Below are 22,417 nucleotides of genomic sequence, written 5' to 3'. Positions count from 1 at the left end.
GTGTTCTTTTGTATTATTCTTCAAGTTTTCTGTATATTTTATAATAAAAAGTAAAAAAAAAAAAGAAGGCAACCTATTTAACCTAGTGTTCCAAACATTTAATTATGAAACTCTTTTTTCCTTTAGAATATATTAATATGGAAGCATCTGCTGCTTCACAAAGTATACTTGGACATGCTGGCCTAGGGCAGGCTCTCAGTGGCTACATTTTAAAAATATACTGTAATGATAAATGCTCAGTGAAGAGTAAAAATCTTAAAGAAAAATTCAAAATATACTTAAAAAATTTCATCCAGCTGGCTGAGGAAATGTTCGCTATATCATTTACAATGGGACCATTCTAATGCTCTTAACAGTGGTGTGGCTTTATTGGCCAGAGGAATGAAGGTCACAGCTTGCATTGTGATTCTTGAATGTCCAGTTTGCATTACCCAAATCCTTTCTCTTAGTATAACCTCATGGATGATGGTACAGGCTGAATTTTCAATCATCTATATCCTTCTGTGCTTAAAGAATTAGATGAAGTGATAGATCATTTAGAGCACTTTAAGGAAGAGAAACAAATTTGCAAGCATAATTGACGATTCTTACTAGGGACGAAGTTATGAGACTTCATAGTCTTTTTTGTGTGTGTCTGTGGGATCTTCCCTGAACAGGGCTCGAACCCGTGTCTCCTGCACTGGCAGGCGGATTCTTAACCACTGAGCCACTAGGGAAGCCCCTATTTTTTATTTATTTATTTTTGGCTGCTTTTGGGTCTTCGTTGCTGCGTGCGGGCTTTCTCTAGTTGCGGCAAGCGGGGGCTACTCTTCGTTGTGGTGAGTGGGCTTCTCATTGCGGTGGCTTCTCTTGCAGAGCACAGGCTCTAGGCATGTGGGCTTCAGTAGTTGTGGCATGTGGGCTCAGTAGTTGTGGCTCTCAGGCTTAGTTGCTCCGTGGCATGTGGGATCTTCTTGGACCAGGGATTGAACCCATGTCCCCTGCACTGGCAGGTGGATTCTTAACCACTGTGCCATGAGGGAAGTCCCCTCATGGTTTCTTGTGATGGCTAATTTTATATCAACTTGACTGGGCCATGGGCTGCCCAGATATCTGGTTAAACATTATTCCTGCCTGTGCCTGTGTGGGTGTTTCTGGATGAGATTAGCATTTGAATTGGTAGATTGAGTAAAGCAGATTGTCTTCCCTAATGTGAGTGGGCATCATGCAATCCACTGAGGGCCTGAATAGAACAAAACAGTGGAGGAAGGGAGAATTCGGAGAATTCACTCTGTCTGCCTGAGTGCTCAGCTGGGACATCTGTCTTCTACTCTTCTTTTTTTTTTTTTTGCGTGGTACGCGGGCCTCTCACTGTTGTGGCCTCTCCCGTTGCGGAGCACAGGCTCCAGACGCGCAGGCTCAGCGGCCATGGCTCACTGGACCAGCCGCTCTGCTGCATGTGGGAACTTCCCGGACCGGGACACGACCCCGTGTCCCCTGCATCGGCAGGTGGACTCTCAACCGCTGCACTACCAGGGAAGCCCCGTCTTCTACTCTTGATCTTGAACTACACCACCAACTCTCCTGGGTCTCCAACCTGCAGACAGAAGATTGTAGGACTTCTCAGCTTCTGTAATCACTTGGGCCAGCCAGTTACTTATAATAAATCAATCTCCCTTTCTCTCTCTCTCTTTCTCTCTCTGTCTCTCTCTCTCTCTCTATATATATATATGTACTGTTTCTCTGGAGAACCCAGAAGAATGCATTCCTTATATCCATTTGGATGCCTTTAGAGAAAACAGCAATTCAAAGTGATTAAACAAAAAGGAAATTTATTATTTCACATAACAAGATCTGAGGTTGGATGGCTCAAACTTTGGTTAATTCAGGTGCTCAGCTACATAATCAAAGACTTGGGTTTTTTACCTTTCCACTGTTCTAGGATTAAGGTGTTGGCCTTCTCTTAGGGTTATCTTCCCTCTCTGGTTACAAGATGGCTGTTAGAGCTTTAGGTCAAATCCATAAACTATAATATCCAGAGAAAGGAGGAATTGCCTCTACTGGTATTTACTATTTAAGGTTACAAAACCTTTTCCAGTAGCCTCCAGAAGGTCTTACCTCTAGTTTCATTGCCCCAAACCAGTCAACTAACAGGAGGAATGGTATTACCATGGTTGTCTTGGATATATATCCCAGAGCGGGGGATAGGGTTATCTTCCTTGGTGGATGGTGTGGCAGTTTTAAAATATGACTGCAAATTCTTTGACACCTCTTCCATTAGAGGGTAGGGTTTATGTTCTCTGCCTTTGAATCTGGACAGGTTTGGAACTGCTTCCACCAGTAGAAACAGAGGATATGCTTCTGTGAGACTTTTGAGGCAAGGCCATACAGAGCCATGTGGCTTGTTCACTCGAACACTTGCTCTTGGAAACTTGAGCCGCCTTAGGAGAAGTTTGACTACTCTATGGCTGTCATGCAGTGAGAAAGCCAAAGCCACATGGAGAGCGATATGTAGGCACTTTGGTTGATGTTCCTGTTGAGTCCAGCTTTGAATATCCCAGCCAAGGCATCAGACATATGAGTAAAGAAGAAGCTCCCAGGTGATTTCTAGCCCTCTGAACACAATCAAGATTCTTCTAGCAAGGCAAGAGAATAAGAAATGTTAATGTGGACAACCAGAGGGCCTGCCGCATTTTGGATGCCTGCTTCTGTATTGATGTCCATGGACATGAGGTTTCTCTAACACACTCAACTTTTAGATTAAAATTTTTTTAAAAAAGTATTTCCTGAGGTTAAGGACTTCCTTTGGGGACAATAAAAAATGCATCTCACAGGTATGATTTGGCTCAGACATCTTGGACCTCTGAGGAGTTTCATATTCTAGACTTGGCTCCAGCTAAATTCACACCAAGCTCCCCTGGAAACACAGAGGGCCTCTGGAACTGATGAGCAAGACCATCTCCTAGTCTAATTTAGTACAACCTCAAAATATTAGTTGAGGTAAAGACTAATCTACTGTAATAAACAGACTCCCAAAGTTCATGGCTTAAAGAAGACAGAAATGTATTTCTCTCACATAATCTTCTAAACAGTTTAGGCTGTCTGTGCTCCCACAGGATCCTGAAGGAACCTCTAGGATGTTGTCCTCATCTGCATGGCTGAACCTGATCATTGTCCCATAATGTGACTGCCACATCGTGTCTTCCAGCCAATAGGAAGGGGAAAGAGAGCTCGGGGGAACCCAAGCCCTATGTCTTAAGGCCCAAGTCTGGAAGCCACACATGTCATGTTTGCTCACATTCCATCGCTGAGAACAGGTCACATAGCTGTAAACTAGCTGCAAGAGAGACTGGGAAATATAGTCTGTGGCAGGGCAGCCACATAAGAAGGGGAGAATGGATTTTGGTGAACAGTCTCCTCCATTCCTAGTAAGTGAGTTCTTTATTTGGATCGTTTGGAGGCTGAAATGATGAAACTCTCTGACATAATTAGGTACTGTTTTTCTAAAATGCATTTCACCCTTCTGGTAGCCATTTTTATCCAACATCCCCACTCTCCCATGCCTGTCCCCCACTTGTGTATGTCTAGGCTATGTCTCTAACAGACACGTAAGTCTGTAAAGCAAGACCTTTATCTGAGGCTCAGCTAAACTTCTTGGCTATTACCTGTTCAGATGATGAAAAAAACCCAAAAACAAACAAACAAAAAACCTCACAGCTCTGTCACTTACTAGCTGTTTGATCCTGGGCAAGTTATCCATAGACCCAATTTCCTTATCTATAAACTGAAGGTGATTATGATATATTCCTTTTAGTCATTATGAGGATTAAATGAATTAATGCTTGTAAAGAGCCAAACTTCATAGAAATTATTTAATAAATCTTAGCTGTTACTATTGTTATGGTTCCCATTATTTATCTTATGGGTATTTTGTAAGGCAGACAATAGTACCTTGCTTAATAAAACGATACCCAGAACTGCCAGGGTTTGGCCATAGAAGGAGATTTCACCTTGTGGAAATGGGATTAGTGTTGGGGGTCTAATTCTATCCCCTGAGCTTGGGGTTCTCTCATTTCAAGTTAGCATGAGGCCTCATCATATTACATGGTAAGCAGTTAAATCTCCCAATTTGACATGTGGTTGGAGACTAGAACCCAGGTTTCTGATATCTGTGTCTTTTGACTCCCATTTTTAATGCTTCCAACACCACTTCACTACTCCACCCATGATTTAGTTATCTGTTGCTGCAAAACAAACCACCCTAACGCTTAATGGCTATGGTTTGTTATTCCTCACAAGTCTGTGGGTTAGCATGGTAGTTCTTCCTTTGGTTTCCCCTGGGCTCACTCATGTGGGTGCATTTAGCTGGAGGGTCATCTGGGAACTGCGCCCAGATAGAATGGCTGAGTAGCTGGGCCTCTGCTTGGCTTTTTCATGGCATGGTCATCTCAGGGCAGCTTTTCTGAGAGGGCAGTCCCCATGCATAAATGCTTATCAAGACCCTGCTTGTGAGGGACTTCCCTGGTGGCACAGTGTTTAAGAATCCACCTGCCAGGGGCTTCCCTGGTGGCGCAGTGGTTGAGGGTCTGCCTGCTGATGCAGGGGATGTGGGTTCGTGCCCCGGCCCGGGAGGATCCCACATGCCGTGGAGCGGCTGGGCCCGTGAGCCATGGCTGCTGAGCCTGCGCGTCCGGAGCCTGTGCTCCTCAACGGGAGAGGCCACAACAGTGAGAGGCCCACGTACAGCAAAAAAAAAAAAAAAAAAAAGAATCCACCTGCCAATGCAGGGGAAATGGGTTTGATCCCTGGTCCAGGAAGATCCCACATGCTGTGGAGCAACTAAGCCTGGGTGCCACAACTACTGAGCCTGTGCTTGAGAGCCCATGAACCACAAACTACTGATACTGAAGTCTGAGCGCTCTAGGGCCTATGCTCCGCAACAAGAGAAGCCACTGCAGTGAGAAGCCCGCGCACCGCAACGGAGAGTAGCCCCTGCTCGCCACAACTAGAGAAAGCCTGTGTGCAGCAACGAAGACCCAATGCAGCCAAAAAAAACCCCCCAAAACCAAAAAACCCTGCTTGTGAAAGATCTGCTGATGTTCATTGCCAAAGCAAGTCACATGGCCAAACCCAGACTCTGTGGGAAAAGATTACACAAGGGATGGATATCAAGAAGAGTGATTCACTGGGGGCCATTATATAGTAGTCTATCCCAGCACATTTTAGGGTTGTTACTTCCAGATCTGGCCATAGAAAATACAGTAATGGTTAGCCTAAGTTCCCACCCCAAAACCTAAACTTTAAATGTAATATATGACTATGATAAGTGACATAGTACTTTGCACATGATAAATCTTTAATAAATAAATATTGAAGTGAATGAATTAATAAGTCAATAATATTACCAATGGTAAGAATTTGCAAATAATGTCAAATAACAGTAATAATTACAGGTTGAGATTTCTCAACAAAGTCTTTACCACAAAAATTATAGTTTTTCATAGAGTATAAATTTTTAAAAAAAGAAGAGTTACATCTTTGATTTTCTTCCATCTGCCCCACTAAGCCCAATACAGTCCCTCAATACCTACTGGCTGAATGTTCCTATTTTTTTGATAAAGAACATGCAGTAAGCTAAAATGAGACACTTTTTCTTGCCAAACTTCTTCAATTAGAGGCTGTTTGCTGCTATAAATAACAGAAAATCCAGTTTAACTGCCTTAAGCAGTAAGAAAATATATCAGCTTATTTAACAGGACATCCAGTAGGTCGGCCTCAGTGGTGTTTAACGCTACAGCCCAGTGAGGTCATTAAGGATCTTAGTCCTTTTCATCTCTCCGGTGTGCGGTATCCAGTGTTGGCTTCATCTTGTGGCTGGTGCCCCTCATGGTGAGAGGTGGGCTGCCAGCAGCCAGCAGCACTACATGCTCCCTCATTTACCTTCGGTGGGAGAGAGATGGAGAGAGCATGCTGGCTCCCATGGCTCTCTCAGAAGAGTTAAGGACTTCCTTCCTAGATGCCCCAATAACCCTACCCCCAATCTCATTGGTTTTAACTGGATCACATGACCATTTCTGAGTGGGACATGGTGGTAGGGGTGTGGAATTACTCTCATGTGCTTAGACTAATTAAGGCCCAGTCTTAGAATGGGAGAAGGATCAGCTTCCCTCTAAGCGTTTGACTGTTCATAAGAGACATAGATAAGCTAATAATGAAACCCTGTACAAGCCCCTGTCCCCTGTGTCCTTGTCTTTTGGAGTGAAATGTTGACTCAAGAGTTAATTGTTGCCTGCCCATGCAGGGGACACGGGTTCAAGCCCTGGTCCACGGAGATCCCACATGCCATGGTACAGCTAAGCCCGTGTGCCACAACTACTGAGCCTACACTCTAGAGCCCAGGAACCACAACTACTGAGCCCAAGTGCCACAACTACTGAAGCCTGTGTGCCTAGAGCCCGTGCTCTGCAACAAGAGAAGCCACTGCAATAAGAAGCCCATGCACTGCAACGAAGAGTAGCCCCCACTCGCCACAACTAGAGAAAGCCCGCACGCAGCAATGAAGGCCCAACACAACCAAAATAAATAAATAAATAAATAATCTTTTTTTAATTTAAAAAAAAGAGTTAATGACTGGGAAATGTGAAGATGTAGAAACAAAGAATAGCTGGTTGGGGAGCTAGTAACAATTGAGACGATAATTCTTTCACATTGCAGAATCACCAAACTCCCAATTCCCTGAAAGATATAGATAAAGGCCTGACACACATTCCTAAGTTGTTTTTACAGGCAAGAGATCCCCTCCAGATGAAAACCGCTGACCACAAGAATGTGGACCCTAGACTGGTTGAAACGAGAATGTTGATGATGCTTAAAATTTCACCTTTATGCCAACCAATCTGAGAATTGTCCATGAGCTGATCATGCCCTGCTCCTTGAACACTATAAAACACCTCACTACCCTCTCCGGGGTGGGCATGGTCCTTGAGCTGCTAGCCTGCTGTGTTCCCTCTTTGCCTGGCAAAGAAATAAAGCTACTCCTTCTCTTTCCTCCAAGCTCCATCTCCATATTTCTATTTGACATTGGTGCACAGAGAGCCAAGATTTTGGCAGCAATAAGAAGCTGAGAACTGCTAGAAAAGAGAAAGTGGATTCAAGGAAGGTAGTTGACAATTATTGTGAGCATTCTACCTTCTGTAAGGCCTAACTTCCTTATTACTATGTAGCACCATTGAGTGCATTAATCTTTCATAGATTCTCCAATATCCCTTCCTTCGTTTCATGTAATATTACTCAGCTGGATTTTATTCCTCATAGGCCAGTGTTAGAGAATAAAAATAGCTAACATATATTGAATACTAGGGTGAATCTGAAGAGACAAGCTGACAGGACCCGCCTCCCCAGCAATCAAGTATTTTACATACATGAATCCTATGAAGCAAGGTAGTAGAAACCTCATTTTATTGATGAGAAAACCAAGACTCAAAAAGATTCAGCAGGGCTTCCCTGGTGGCGCAGTGGTTGAGAGTCCGCCTGCCGATGCAGGGGACACGGGTTCATGCCCCGGTCCGGGAAGATCCCACATGCTGTGGAGTGGCTAGGCCCGTGAGCCATGGCCGCTGGGCCTGCGCGTCCGGAACCTGTGCCCCACAGCAGGAGAGGCCACAACAGTGAGAGGCCTGCATACCACAAAAAACAAAAAACGAAAACAAACAAACAAAAAGGTTCAGCAAACAGCTTAAAGTCACACAGCCACTAAGTTGTAGAGATGAAACAAGTCCAAGTCTTTAGGCTCCATAGACTCTGCTCTTTTCATTATATTACACTGCCTCTCAACTCAGCAAAACATGTTTAATTTAATTAGACTATTCATTTGTATTAGTATTTTATTAATGTTTTCCCTTTGATCGAGTCAGAACATTTTAGGAATGGGAGAGAAACTGCTCAAATTTTCTACTTCCTTTCGTGTTTCCTAGGAAGTGGCTTAGAAAAAAATATTTTAAATCTATCTCCTCTTCCACAAATGAGCTAGACTATTCTATTTTTAGTAAATGATTTATAGCTAGTTGTGGTTTTAGTTACACTCCTAGCTGTTTTCTACATACCTTCTCCTTCAAATTATGTAATAAGTCATGTTTACTTATTTTAGCTGTATGTTACTGTGTGGCTAGTTCTTTTTAAAAAATACAGAATTATTTGAATTTAGTCTTTTAAGTTCTGGTGGTGACATTTGCATTGTTGTCTATGTAAATAGTGCTCTCTGGAGTCCTGAAGTCCAGACCTGTTTGCAGCAGCTTAGTTAAAATCTAACTCCAAGGAGAATGTACAGTGGGTGAGGGGATGTTATTTGCTTCCTCCCAAACTCCAAATATGTGGTCTTGATGGTCCTCTAGTCATTTCCTGTTTGGGTGATACCTAGAAAAGAGATCAAGTTCAGGGTCACCCACTCATTTCCCTTTGCTGTGCAGTTTGAGTCTTATGGCCTACTCTAGGAAGAGTCTAAATTTAGAATAACCTTTGGGGGCTTCCTTGATTGGGACAGAGCTGAAATTATGAGTTGTCTATAGCAATGTAGATTCCTAGGATCAGTGGTCATGATTCTGAGGTGGTGCTTTAAGTTTCTTAACCTAGAAATGCCACCAGGGATGGGAACGAAGTCACCTAGATCTACCTTCAAGTTTCAGATATAGTTAAAATTAGAGAAAGTTTCTTAGTTATAGAAGAGAAGCATTTTAGTATGAAGTGGGCTTAACCAAATCTTCCACAAAATCTAGGGAAATGTAGTTTAATTGTATTTTAAATTAACTACTTGAATTGGAATTCTGTATTTTTGACCCAGATGGAAATTTCTCATAATTTCTAGATGGCAATCAGCTGTAAATCTTTAAGATTTAAAAAATCAATCTTTGTAACAATTTTGCAATTGTGTAAAAGTTTAGTCTGGCCTCCCAACAAGCATTTCCCCTTCTTTCTTTCCTAAAAGAAAGAATGAGAGTCTCATTTTTCACCCCTTCTCTATGCAACTCATATCTTCAGTTCCAGGTCCAAGTCAGTCATGGTGGCCCTGTTTCCCTTGCAATGCTATGTCTAGATATGGACTGGCCAATGAACCGTGTGGGAAAGTCTATCCAGGACATCCAGGAAATGTTTCTTCATTCTTATAAAGAGTGAAAAGAAGAGAGAATCTCCTTCTGCACATTGTCATGTTTGAATGTGATGCCTGGAACTGCAGCAGCCATTTTGTGACCTCAAGGGAAACTGACTTTAATGTCAAGCCCACCAGCTCAGGATGGCAGAATAGAAAGATGAGAAGGATTTAGGTCCTTGGTTATGAAGTTATGAAGCTACTCAATTAACCAATCCTGGAGAAGACCTACCACTGGACTTCTTGTTATGTGAGATAATAAATTTAAGCCAGCTGTATCTGTTTTTCTGTTAGTGTGTTCTCAACTGCAGAAAACAGAAAATCTGACTCAATTGGCTTAAATTACCTTGTTGAGAGCATTCTAAGTGATAAAACGTTATAGGTCATATTTTGAGGTCTCTGAGCTTCTTCCTTGATCCCTGCCTCTAGGTATTCCCCCCTTCCAATTAGTTGATCCTTCACACCATCATTGGAATGACTTTGCAGAATTCAAATCTGATCATATTGCAACTCTGGTTAAATCTTTCAAAGGCTATTTTTGGCTTTCTTGGTGTGGCAAACAGACTTTTCTTCACTGGGTCTGGGCTGGATCTCTGTGGCCACATATCCCATCAGATCAGACCCCACAGGCACCCTAATGCTAGATATTTCAACTATTGCCATTCCTTGACCATGCTATGTTCTCTCTCACTTATGCTTTACAAATGCTAGTCCCAACTGCATAGAATACCTTCCCCTATCTGATGGGTCACCCCCACCATCCCCCAGACTCCCAAAGTTGTTAGGTGTTCTTCTTCAGTGTCCTGACACCCAGACTGGAACCCCTATTAAAGCACATCTGACTGTTTTTGTGCTGTATTTGTCAGATTGTCTCCTACATATGATTATAAGGTCTTTGAGGGAGAATGTCTTATTCCTTTTAGCATCTCCAATGCCTAGCACATTGCTTGGCACAAAATAAGCGAGTAATAAATGTTTATTAATGAATAAAAAATAATGCTATAACCCAGATTTAGGTTCATGAAGACAATTGTGTTCTTTTCTCTTTAGGTGGCTTATTCTTGGTATATTGCATGCCATACCTTCCTCAGCAGGGTAGGGGGGATGAAAGAGAGGAAGGAAAACCTCTAACTGTATAACATTTTTGGACAAGATTTTGGAGGAAGGTAAGCCAAGTTTAATGAAGATTTCTTTTTGTAAATCTTTTTTCCATTCTATCTATGCCTGATTCATATGATGAATTAATCAACAAATGTGTGTTGTGTGCCTACTGTGTATCAAACATTGTTTAAGAGTTTGGGATTCATCAATGAACAAAACAAGAAAGTCCTCAGAGAGCATTGGCTTCACAAGTGAACTTTACCAGTCATTTCTCCTTTCTGGATCTTAGTCCTGCGTTTGTGCATGAACAGGAAACGCTGTAATGGAAAGCTTGCAGATTCTTAGATGAAACATTGGTAATGATATGGATATTTGTTCATAAGCGCTGCCACTTCTCTCTAGAAACGAGGACAGTTAGGAGGAGGAGGTCACTGACTAAATCTGCTCCTTGACCTTGTTCTCAGCAATCCACACCAATAGGCATTGCCTTTGTTTGTAAAAAAGAGAGTTTTATATATCCATGCAGCGTTGGGAGGTTGCAGCTTTCTTCCTAGCTGTGAATATCCCTAAGGCTCCTGGGACACTGAGACTCAACCCTGTGCACCACTCAGGTGCTTCCCTTCTCTAGTCTGCTGGCGATTCTGTGCTCAGAGGCTCCACCTGTGCAAAGCATCACAGCTGTAGAGGCTGCTCTGGGCACAGGAACAATTTCCTACAGAAATGGGGCATATTTGAAAGGTTGGAAGGGAAGCTTTTATGTCTCCCTCCTAAAATCCCAGCTTCTCCTGAAGTGGAAGCTAGACCAGAAATAAAGGCCACACTGATTTTCTTCTGAGAAAACACATTACCGTGTTAAAAAAAAGTCCTAACTGCTCTGTGGGAAATGTTTTTATTTTACAAATACTCTGTGGCTCTGAAGTGACAGCAAGATTACATTTCTGACGGTATCACTGGTACAATTTCCAGGCTCCTCAGGGAGGGCAATGTGAGGATATTCCTCCCAGAAAGAGAGGCACATTCTCTGGTCCCCAAGCTACAGTTAAACACGACCCCAAATAAGTAAAAACAGATGATAATACAGCAAATAATGAAAGCTTGGCAATTTAACTAAAGCAAATGGTCTTATCCAGAACACTATGGGAGTGAAAAAGAACTACAAAAATAACTCTGTAACTTTGCTTTTACAAACAAATGGCTCACTCTCTGTCTCCAGATGGGGAAATGTGAGAACTGAAAAGGAGAAAAGAACCTGGAAGAGTGTAGAAAAATGTAAACATTAGAAAGAAATGTAATAGGGGAGTGGAGGATTGGGACAGCTTCAGTGTAACGCTCTTGGAGACCGTCCTGACGGTTGTGATCTAGATAGAGCCCGGCCGGCCTCGTGTTCCGTGGAGGTGGTGCCGCAGCGACAGATGACCTGTCTCTGGCCATCGAACACCTAGAAGACGCTTTCGCAGGAGCAGGGCAGTGACCGGGGACGCGGCGGGGGTGGGCGCAAGTAACCCTCCTCCGGCTTTTCCCGCCGAGCGTGGTGATAATGTGGGTGGGGCCAGCGGTGGCGGTGGAGCGCCTGGTGGCCCCGGGCGCCCTCGTCGTCCTCCGCGACTCTTTTCCGCGGGCAGCACACTGCACCGAGGCGCCTCTGCCAGCGCCGCCGGAGCTGACAGTCCCCCGCCTGGAAGAACAGGTAGACGAAGGGATTGAGAGCGCTGTTGGCCACCCCCAGGAGGCGCAGCGCCACCGCTAGGTCCTCGGCCTCCCAGTCTCCCATCGACCCAGACGACCACGTGGCCGCCAGCCGGGCAGCGAAGTAGGGCAGCTCGCACCCCACGAACAGCACCGTCAGCACCAGGCTCATCTTCAGGCTCTGGACCTTGGCGCGGGGCAGCGCGTTGGGCGCGGGGGCTTGGCCGGGACTGGCCGACCTGGGCGCCGCGGCCGATGGGGCTTGCGGCGGGCGCTGCCGCCAGGCGCAGAGCAGGCGGCTGCCAGCGATGCCCATGACCGCGACCGGCGCCGCGAAGCCCGCGACGGCCTCATAGAGCGCGTAGACCATCAAGTGCCAGCGCGGTAGCGGCGCGAAGATGTCGCGGCAGCGACGCTCCCCGGGCCAGGCGCGGGCGGCCGGGGGCGCGGCGGGCGGCTGCGAGGGGGCGCCCCCGCGCACCACGAAGGCCGGGGGCAGCGCCAGCAGCAGCGCCAGCAGCCAGCTCAGGGCGGCGAGGGCGCGCGCGGGCAGCGGCGAGCCCTGTGGACGGCGCACGGCGCGCTGGCGTTCGAGGGCAATGAGCGCCACGAGGTGGGCCGACGCGCTGTGGCCGGATGCCCGTAGCAGATGCACGAAGCGGCACTCCAGGTCGCCCGCGGCCCGGCGCGGCTCGCCCAGCAGCTCCCAGACCAGCTGCGACAGTGCGGTGCCCCCGCACGCATACAGGTCGGCCAAGGCCAGCTGCACCAGCAGGAAGTCCATCTTGCGACGCTTGGGACCTGCCCAGGGCCCGCCGCCCCCGCACAGGCGGCACAGCACCGTAGCGTTGCCGGCCACCGTCACCACCAGGATGACCCCCAGGAAAACCAGGCGGACGCGGCGGCTGGGCGGCCCGGACGACGGCGGCGGCGGCCCCGGGACTGGGGCTCCCTGTCCGGAAGTCAGGTTGAGACCCCAGCCCAGCGAGATGGGTACGGAGAGGTTGGGCGCCGGCGCCGGAGTTGAGGGGCTGAAGGGATCCTCCATCCTTAGCCTGGAGGAAGAGGAGGTACCGAACAGGGCAGGCAGGGCGCGGGAAACCAAGGTGGAGGCGAGGCTCCGCTGGGCGCGATGCCGGGTCTTAACGAGTTCCCAAAGTTAGTTGAAAACGCACACGCACGGAGAGGGAGATGGATGCAGGTAGCTTTGCGCTTAGTTGTTTTTATAGGTTGTCCTCGTCATTTGTCACTCAGATGGGGGGTGTGTACGCTCGAGGAACACACATGATTCCTCTTCTCCACCTTCCTCTCCGCGTCTCCCCTCCCAATCCGGGTAGATCCCCTTCCAGTCTCTGCCGCAGCCCCCGTGCTGCCCTCGCGGGAGCCGCGAACCGCTGGGCTCTAGAAACCTCTCCCGTTGGGTGTTTACATATAGCACAGCCAGACAGAAGGTCGCTTTGCCTGGCCATCGTTAACCCGGGACCAGCACACTAGAGAGGAAAGTCCTGACTGAGACTATACCCCTCAAAATGGTTTCAGATTGACATTAGGGGGAAAAAAAAAAAAGAAGAAAAAAGAAAAGAAAAGGCACTAGTTTTGATTAAAATACAGAAGAGAAAGATTTGAAATGCCATGGTTCTGCACTAGCTTGAGAAAAACAGGAACCCAAGAAACCTAACAGCGTTTTGAGCAAAGAGGAGCCCAGCAGATAAATCTTTCTCTGGCCAACGAGAGTATTTTACTCGGAGAGAACTAAAGTCAAAGGTGTTGCTTGGCAATTAGGAGCAGCAGTGGTTTGCAGATTGTTTCAAATACTCCTCATTACCAGAAACAGCAGATCACAGCTACTCTCCGGGATGTAAAATTCATTTCATTAGTCTGAAGAGGGCATTAATAGGTTTTATGCAAATGGATAGTACATTTATTGCTTTTCTCCTAATATTTTCACTCAGTGACAGATGTATCATCGCGGCTCTTCATTCTCTTGATTCTGTTTTCTAGCAGATGGGAGGTTGCTAGGAGGGACTACGCCTCCAATAAGCCTGGAGAAAAGGTGACTAAGAAGATGATAAGGCGGCCAAGTTTTAAAAAAGAAATCCAACTCACAGGAAATGGTTTAGATTAAATGCTCTCTCTTTTATTTTAGCCCTACCTCCTCACAAACAACTTTTAGTTTTCCTGTTGGAAGCATCAACTTGGTTTTTTATGCACCCTCCACATTAATTATGGCGAAAGTACAGCCTATGCTTCCTGGTCTGGGCGTCTGCTGGGGTTCACATTCCCAGGCTGAGGAAATATTTGGCACTTTAGATGTGTGGGATAGAAGGGTGCATGGGTTTGGTGGGTGCAGCGGACAGTCCTGCCAGGTGGAGTGGGAATCTCATTTCCCAAGCTGTTGCCCTTTGGCCAGAGAACTTTGTCATTTTTATTATATTCCCAGTGCCTATCACTGGGCCTGACCCATGGTAGGTATCAGTAAATATGTTTTGAGTTGATGAATTAATGGGTATGTGATGCATTTCAGATAATTTTGAGCAAATGTTTCTACCTTGATTATAAATCCATCAACCTAAGAAAAAAATGCCTGTTATACCTGTGCCAGTATCATCCAGAAGAGCTCAAGGAAGCTCTGGGGAGACGTAGGAATAGCCATTCTTGGTGGAACATTTAAGAGGTAGAGTGATAGCCTTGGGAAATCAAACTCCTGGTTTAATTTTCTTTTTAATTTTTTAAAAAATTTATCTTATTATTTTTGGCTGTGTTGGGTCTTCGTTGCTGCACGCGGGCTTTTTCTAGTTGCGGCAAGCGGGGGCTACTCTTCGTCGTGGGCTTCTCGCTGCAGTGGCTTCTCTTGTTGCGGAGCACTGGCTCTAGGCACGCGGGCTTCAGTAGTTGTGGCACATGGGGCTCAGTAGTTGTGGCGCAGAGGCTTAGTTGCTCCGCAGCATGTGGGATCTTCCCAGACCAGGGCTTGAACCCGTGTCCCCTGCATTGGCAGGCGGATTCTTAACCACTGTGCCACCTGGGAAGTCCCTATGTGTGTTTTTCTTTGTATTCTGCTTGGGCTTCTCTAAACGTTTAGGTTGGTGATTTGTTGTCTTTCATTAATTTTGGAAAATTCTCAGCAATTGTCTTTTCAGATATTTCTTCTGACATTTTGCCTCTATTCTTCTGTTACTTCAATTGCACATGTATTATACCTTTTCATGTTGTCCCACAGTTCTTGGATGTTCTGCTCTTTTTTTCTCTACCTTTCAGTTTTTCCTTTTTTCCTTCTTTTTTTCCCTATCCTATCTCTCCTCAGAGGAAGTTGTTACCCTTTGAAATTCAGTATTTTATCTTGAAAAATTTTGCTTGGCCTATATTCAAGTTCACTAATTCTTTTTCTCTCGAGTTCACTAATTTTTTGTGTGTCTAGTCTGCTGATAAGCCATTTGAAGGACTTCTTCATCCACGATAGCATGTTGTTTCTAGTGAATCAGTTTTATTCCTTTTTTAAAAAATAGTTTCCATCTCTCTGCTGAAGTTCTCACTCTGTTCATGCATGTTCACCACATTTCCCCCTAGATCCTTCAATAGATTAATCACAGTATTTTCAAGTCACTTTCTCATGGTTTCAACTTCTGGGCCATCTCTCAGTCTGGTTCTGTTTACTGCCTTCTTTCTTCAAAATGGGTCTTTTCTTGCTTTCTTTGCCATGCAAGTTTGACCAAATGCCAGACATATGTAAGTGAAAAACAGTGAGTGATGTAAATAGTATTTACTCCTGAAAGTGGGCATGCTTCTTCATCTGTCAGGCTAGTAGGGTGGAGGGGTTGACTAAATGTAGGCAGTAGTTGAGCTAGGTTTGGGTTCTGATGTTGGTATAGTTATCATTATTCTACTACAGACTTCAGACTCCTGCATACTGCAGCTGTCTTGCTTTAGTGAGAGGCTTGGAACACTGGAGGGTTTTTCTCAGTGTTCCTGCTCCACCCCTACCTTCCGGCACACCTGGCCATGGGGAGTGCGGTGGGAGGTTTCTTTCTCCATGCTTCTTACCTTTCTCCCAGAAGTAGTGTGCTGTCGTTCATGGTGGGGGCAGGCTGATTTTTTTTTTTTAAAGAAACTCACTTACTCCAGCTTCAGTCTTATGTAGGCCCTGGGGGCCTGAGCCTTAAGGGTGGGACTTTATCCACACTTGTCACGTTCCCCTATGGCAGCTGAACTCAGCCTTGTAACTTGCAGAAGAGCAAGTTTCTTGTCTGTACCGCTGTTGCAAGAGATCTCTGCTTTCTCTCAGGGCAGGATTGTGAGCATGACTGGGGTTCTGCCTCTCCTCAGCAGCAGAGAGCTTTTGCTATAATCTCCCCCTTCCAGTGATAGCTGACCTTCTGCTGAGGACTGGGGGTGAGAGGGTTTTCTGCTCCTGCCCCAGTGGCAGATGAGTTTTCGCTTTGTAAGAGAGAAGGTTCTGGGTTTTATGCTTCTCCTCCAGAGGCAGCGCCTCCCCATCTGTTCGTCTGTCCCACTGTAGAGGCTCTGTCAGGTCCCCTGCCCTGCTCCCCATCTTTCTCATGAGTGCTGGTTAAGGTCCATGAGAAAAAGCTCATTACTGGAGGTGGTCTCCCTTGTGTGTGCGGCTCCTAGTTTCTGCTGCTATTTTCACACACATTTGGCTTTTATGAATTTGTCAAAATATCAGTTGTTTTCTTACCTCCTCTTTTGGCTTCTAGTCTTTCTTCCCATGTACTGCCAAAGGTGGGACAGTTTGGGTGTCTCAGCTGTCCTCAGAAGGGCTTGCCACTCTTTTCAATTCAGTTCACCTGTCCTGTGAGAGGCTCAAAACAGTTTTAATTTTGTAGATTATCTAGCTTTTTTCTTTTCCTTTTGATTTCTTTTACTGTGGGAGCAATATTCCCTATCGTATGTGGAAGCAGAGCTCTCAAGACACTGAGGATACCAAATCCTTTACCATCAATATTACAACATTTATGATTATTTTGTTTTCTAACTTCTTGAACAGTTTATTTATTTTTCATTCCCCTTAATAATAAAAAGCTTAAGGCTGAGTATTGCTTTGTTTGTGTCATATGTTCTTCTAAGTTTTCTCATTTTCATTATTTAAAAAATAGCCTATACCTTTAATTTTTTGACCCAAGAATTTAAGATTCTGCTTTGTAACTTTAAGAGAAGAAAGGGGGCTAAAAATCTTATCTGAGAGTTTAATATACATAATTGTAAACATCACACACACATACCCAGAATATCTGACCAGTATAGAAGGGATCTAGATCTTTTGTTTTCCACATTGAGCTTCTTTCACCTCATTTGTGTTGAGATCTCTCTTTTTTGCTCATGGCCCCTCATCACCAAGTTCTAGTTTGATTCAGCGATTTACAATATGCTTTAATAGCCAGTAAGAATTGTCCCACCTCAATATTCATTTTCCATAATTTTATTAGTTATTTCAGACATTCAGTTTTTTTGAAAACTTTCAGATCATTTAGTCCAATTTAAAAAAAAAACAACCCTTACTGGGACTAAGATCAGGATTGCATGAAATGTATGCATTAATTCTGGAGAAGTGGTATTTTAATATTAGAGCCTCCTATCCCAGAACATGCTGTCATTCCAGGTTTATATCTTGTTTGTAAACTTAATAGAATTTTATAATTTTTTTATCTAGATTTGTGCTTCTTGTTAAACTTTAAGCTATTTTTATAGAATGTCATACTGTGAGTGGAATATATTTCCTAATTTCTATTTTTAATTAGTGATTATTCTTACAGATAGGTATTGATTTATGTATATGCAGCCATTTAACAAATTTCATCAATTATAATAGTTTTTACTAGGATCTCCTGGGTTTTATGAAATGGAAAACCACAAACAGTAGAAAGAATACAGAATCCACTTTTTTTTTCTTTCTGCAAAGACAAATAAAAACATATAAAGCTTCCAGTTGATGTGGATGCTTCTGGTCCAAGGACCATAGTTTGAATAACAAGGTTCCAGACTCATGGTTCCCACATTTTGCTGCACATTAGAATCACCTGGGGAGTTTTAAAAAACATCTCAATGCTTGCAGGTGGGAGCTAGGCATAATAGTTTTTAAACATCCTCAGGTGATTCCAATTTGCAGCAAGTTTTGAACCATTGCTCTAGACTAGCAGTTAGCAGTCTATGGCCCCCAGGTCAAATCCTGTGTTTTTGTAAACAAAGCTTCGTTGGAAAATAGCCGCTCTCATTTGTTCACATAGTGTCTGTTGCTGCTTTCTTGCTACTACGGCAGGATTGAGCAGTTGTGAAAGAGACCATATGGCTCACAAAGCCTAAAATATTTAGTATCTGGCTTTTTCATAGAAAAAGAAACACAGAGGGATAGAGTCCCTTTATCAATTCTCCTGTGCAGGATTTTCTAGAATTCACTGTTTCTAGAAGGCTCTGTTTTATAAGAAGGCTACTCCCTTTCACCCCCTGCCCTGCCATGGACAAATGTGTTGGTTTTCCAATACAATGTGATATCTGGGAAACTCAAATTCCTCACATATTAATTCAACAAATATTTACTGAGCTTCTACTATGTGTCAGGCCCTTGGGATACTTTAGGAAACAAAAAGGACAAAAGGCCACTCCTGTATGGAGCTTCCATCCTAGTGGGTAGGAGGGGTGGGAGACAGTGTCAACAAATTAAGTGTGTAAAACATACACTCACTAAGTTGGACGGTAATGATTTATACGCAGAAAAATAAAGCAGGGAAGCCCTTGTGATTAGGTACCAGTTGAGCAATGACCGGAAGGAGATAACTAAGAGAGCCATGTGGAAATCTGAGGGAAGAACTGCTTTCCAGGCCAAGAGTTGATAAGCACAAAGGTCTTGAGGTGGTGCTTGCCTAGTGTGCCTGGAAAAGGATAGGGAGGCCAGTGTGGCTGGAGCAGAGTGAACCAAGTAGAGTGCGGGAGATGTACAATATGCCACCGGATCATTTAGAGCCCTGAAGGCCACTGTAATGATTTGGGCTTATGACCAAGAATGTCACCTGCCATATCAACAAACAAAGGATCAAGCCATCAGTCACTGCAGCCACCCCTGACTGTGCCCTCTGAAGGGATTCAGGATCTAGAAAATAGGATGCTGGCCCTAGATAGTTCAGGTGCCTATCAAAGGAATGATGTCATTGAGCCCAGACTCTTGCATCTTCCCATACATAGAAAAGCGCTAAATTCATTAACTTGAGATGTCTGGTTTTCTTTAATTAACAGTAACCTTTTGATATTCCGACTGCCTGGTTTTTGTTGCGAAAACTATATATCCTGGATCCTCCCTTACCTCTTCAGAGCTGCCTCTCCCTCAGAGTTATCTGAGAGGCTGCCTGCTGGGCTCAAGTCCTCAGCAAGTTTGTGGAATAAAACATAATTCTCAACTTTTAGGTTGTGCTTTTTTTTTTTTTCATTCAACAGGCTTCCACAGAGTAAGGTGAGAAACCAGTGGAGGGTTTGAGTATCCAGTGATGTGATCTGATCACTCTGGCTGCTGTGTTGAGAAGAGACTGAGGAAAGCCAAGGGCAGACTCGGGGAGACCTCCTAGGAAGCTATTGCAAAATTCCATACAACAGATTATGGTAGTTTGGAACAGGGTGGTAATGGTGGAGGTTGGGAAAGATGAAGCCCAAAGATTGTCCTCAATCCAGTTTATAATTAGTGTCAGTTCCTCTCAGATTCTGGCATTAGATAATTTGTCTTGTTTTCCGAGTTTTTCTTCTTTTTCTGTTTTCATGGTTGTTAGATACCATTTTGAATTAGATATTGTCCTAAAACCTCAATTTTACCTAATTATGATCCTATATTGAATATGCTTAAAACATTGCAGATGCTTGGTAAATTCTAACAATGAATGCATCTTAAAGAGTTGAATAGAATGAGGTGGATTATATTTATCTTCACATGCTTATGTTTTCAAAACCACATTTCTATTATTATTGCTTTATTTTTGCCTGTGTTTAGCATATACATCACACATTAGCTATTTTTTATTCCTTAGGTTTAATTAGGAGATGAGAGGTAGATTTGTATATTTTAATTTTAACCTCAATAGTGTAAATATTGAGATCTTTCTCTTAAGGGTTTTACCTCAATATATCTGAAGTGAAAATTATTTCTCAGAAATTCATACATAACTACGAAGATAAGCTCATAGCAATTCACTGAAGAACACTAAAGAAAGTAAAGGTGATGAGCTGTCTAATGAAGAAAACTTCCAAGACAGTTTGAAAAAGGAAGTTAGGTTAAAAGGAAATTGGGTAAAATTATTATTTGCAGATAAACTTTTTACCAGAGAAATATGATACCAACTGGAAAACTATTAGTACCAAAAAATTGCATTATTGGTACAAAGTAAATATATAGAAATAAAATTTGTATATACAAATAACCAATTAGAAGATATAATGGAAGTAACATCTACTTAAACTAGCACAACACCAACAAATGATAAAACACCTAGGAATAAACTCACCTCTGGCTGCACATTAGGATCATTTGCTGGAGGGCTTAACAAACAAAACAGCAATAAGAACAAAACTGCCCAGGTGCCATCCCTAGACTTCTAATTCCACTGGTGTGGGATGGGCCCTAGGTGGTATTTTTTTAAAGGTCCCTACTTTACAAAAATCTCTAAGAAGAAACTGATCTATATGAAGAAAACTTAGAATGCTACTGAGCAATATAAAGAAGGCTTGAAGAAAGGGAAAAGTGTACTATATTCTTTAGAATAACCGAATATCAGAAAGAATTCAATTTGCCCTAAATTAGGCTATAAATTTAATATATCATAAAAAGACTAACAAGATTTTTCATTTTTGGAACTACACAAACATTCTAAATTTGTATGGGAAAAATAAGTTAGCAAGAATAGCCAACGACAGTTCTGAAAAAGAAAACTGTTGCAAAGAAAACAGTATCACCAGATATTGCCTACCCTATTAATAAACAAAATAGAATGGTCCACTGCAAAGTAAAAAATGTTTTGAAAGGACCCAAATGTCAATGTGACTTGTATACAATAAAAACGGTGTTTCAGATCAATAGAGGAAAAGATAATTTGTTCAATAAAAGATGTTATATAATAAAGTGGCATTTTCTAACTAATGGGACAAATATTAGCTTACTCAATAAAAGGTCAGTTGGGGTGGCCATCTTAAAAAAACAAACGAAAGTTAGATCTCTAATATGTAATACATTCCCATGGGTCAAAGATCTAAGGGTAAAAAATAAAACTCTAAAAGAAGATAAGTGGGGAAGGCCATTCTAAATATGACACAAAATCCCCAAGCCACAAAAGCAAAGATTCATAAATTTGCATGAAAATACCAATTTCTACATGTCAACAAACACCAGGGCAAAGTCAAAAGACAAATTATGAAAAGGAAAAAAATATTTGTAGCTTCTCTAACAGAGAGCTAATATCTAAAGTATGCCTGTAATAAAAAAGACAAACAACCAACAGCAAAATAGGCAAAGAACAGAAATAAGAAAGGTCATGTAAAGGAAATTCCAGTGGCTATTAAATATATGAAAATATGATCTACCTTACTCATAGTAAGAAAAAGAAGAAAAACAATAATAAAGTTATTTTTTGTCTACGCAGTTGGCAGCAAATGTGAGCCATGCATTGCTGGTAAGAGTATAAATTGGTATAACTTCTTTAGGGGTAATTTGGTGGTATCTAGAGTAATTTTGCTAGATATAGTCTTGCCCCAATAATTTCACTTCTAGGTGTTTTTTTATTTTTCATTTTTAAAATTATTTATTTATTTATTTATTTATTTATTTATTTATTTGGCTGTGCCGCACGGCATGTGGGGATCTTAGTTCCTGGACCAGGGATCCATGCCCGCCACAGTGGAAGCATGGAGTCTTAACCACTGGGCCACCAGGGAAGTCCTCGGTGTCTTTGTTAAATGGAAAAAAAGAGAGCAAGCTGTAGAACATTTTTTATAGTATGCTACCATTTGTGTGTGTGTGTCAGGGGCGGGTGCTGGGGAAGAATATAAAGTTTGTAGAAGCCTATCTGTCTCTCAAAGGATACATAGGTGGTTACAGTAGTTGCCACCAGGAAGGGGTACTGGGTGGCTGAGGGACTGGGAAAGGAGAGAGACTTCATGCTCACTGTTAACCGTTTAGTACCTTTTTGAAGCTTGTACCTTGTGCATGTATTACCTATTTTAAAAAATAATAATGTCTGCCATATCCATGGTCTGTGTACCATTAAATACTCCAAATACTCCCATCAAATACATCCAAATGATCTATATCCCATCAAATAAAAATAACTCATCAGACACCATCAAATACTCAAAAATAACTGTTTTATGGGTCATAAGTAATAAAAATTGTTAAAATATTTTATATTCCATAATATTCAGAGGAACACAACTTTATATTATAGTATTTGATTCTACCCTTTTAATACTTTGGTTAAGTTGTCAGAAGTTTATAAGAATAAGGTCTTGATAGTAATGAGTTTG

At 43.1% G+C, this 22,417-nt stretch overlaps 2 protein-coding genes across 2 annotated transcripts in view; one reads left to right on the top strand and one right to left on the bottom strand.

Moving 5' to 3' along the window:
- Nucleotides 1-10,265: 10,265 nt before the first annotated feature.
- SKIC3 (SKI3 subunit of superkiller complex) overlaps nucleotides 10,266-22,417 on the top strand; it is a 145,392-nt gene continuing 133,240 nt past the window's right edge. Inside the window, exon 1 of the mRNA XM_060093167.1 lies at nucleotides 10,266-10,287. The gene's annotated coding sequence lies outside the window, so the exon portion shown is untranslated. The remainder of the gene's footprint in view (nucleotides 10,288-22,417) is intronic.
- GPR150 (G protein-coupled receptor 150) lies at nucleotides 11,661-12,956 on the bottom strand. Its single transcript, XM_060091818.1, has one exon. The coding sequence runs from the start codon at nucleotides 12,954-12,956 to the stop codon at nucleotides 11,661-11,663; it is 1,296 nt and encodes a 431-aa protein (XP_059947801.1).

The sequence above is a fragment of the Mesoplodon densirostris genome, chromosome 3, assembly GCF_025265405.1.
Source record: "Mesoplodon densirostris isolate mMesDen1 chromosome 3, mMesDen1 primary haplotype, whole genome shotgun sequence".
NCBI lineage: Eukaryota > Metazoa > Chordata > Mammalia > Artiodactyla > Ziphiidae > Mesoplodon > Mesoplodon densirostris.
Note: the sequence above shows the minus strand (reverse complement) of the source record. Positions and strands in the feature narration are given on the sequence as shown.

Excerpts from the sequence above, each read along its gene's own strand:
- GPR150 (XM_060091818.1), bottom strand. The coding sequence starts at position 12,956 with ATGGAGGATCCCTTCAGCCCCTCAACTCCGGCGCCGGCGCCCAACCTC.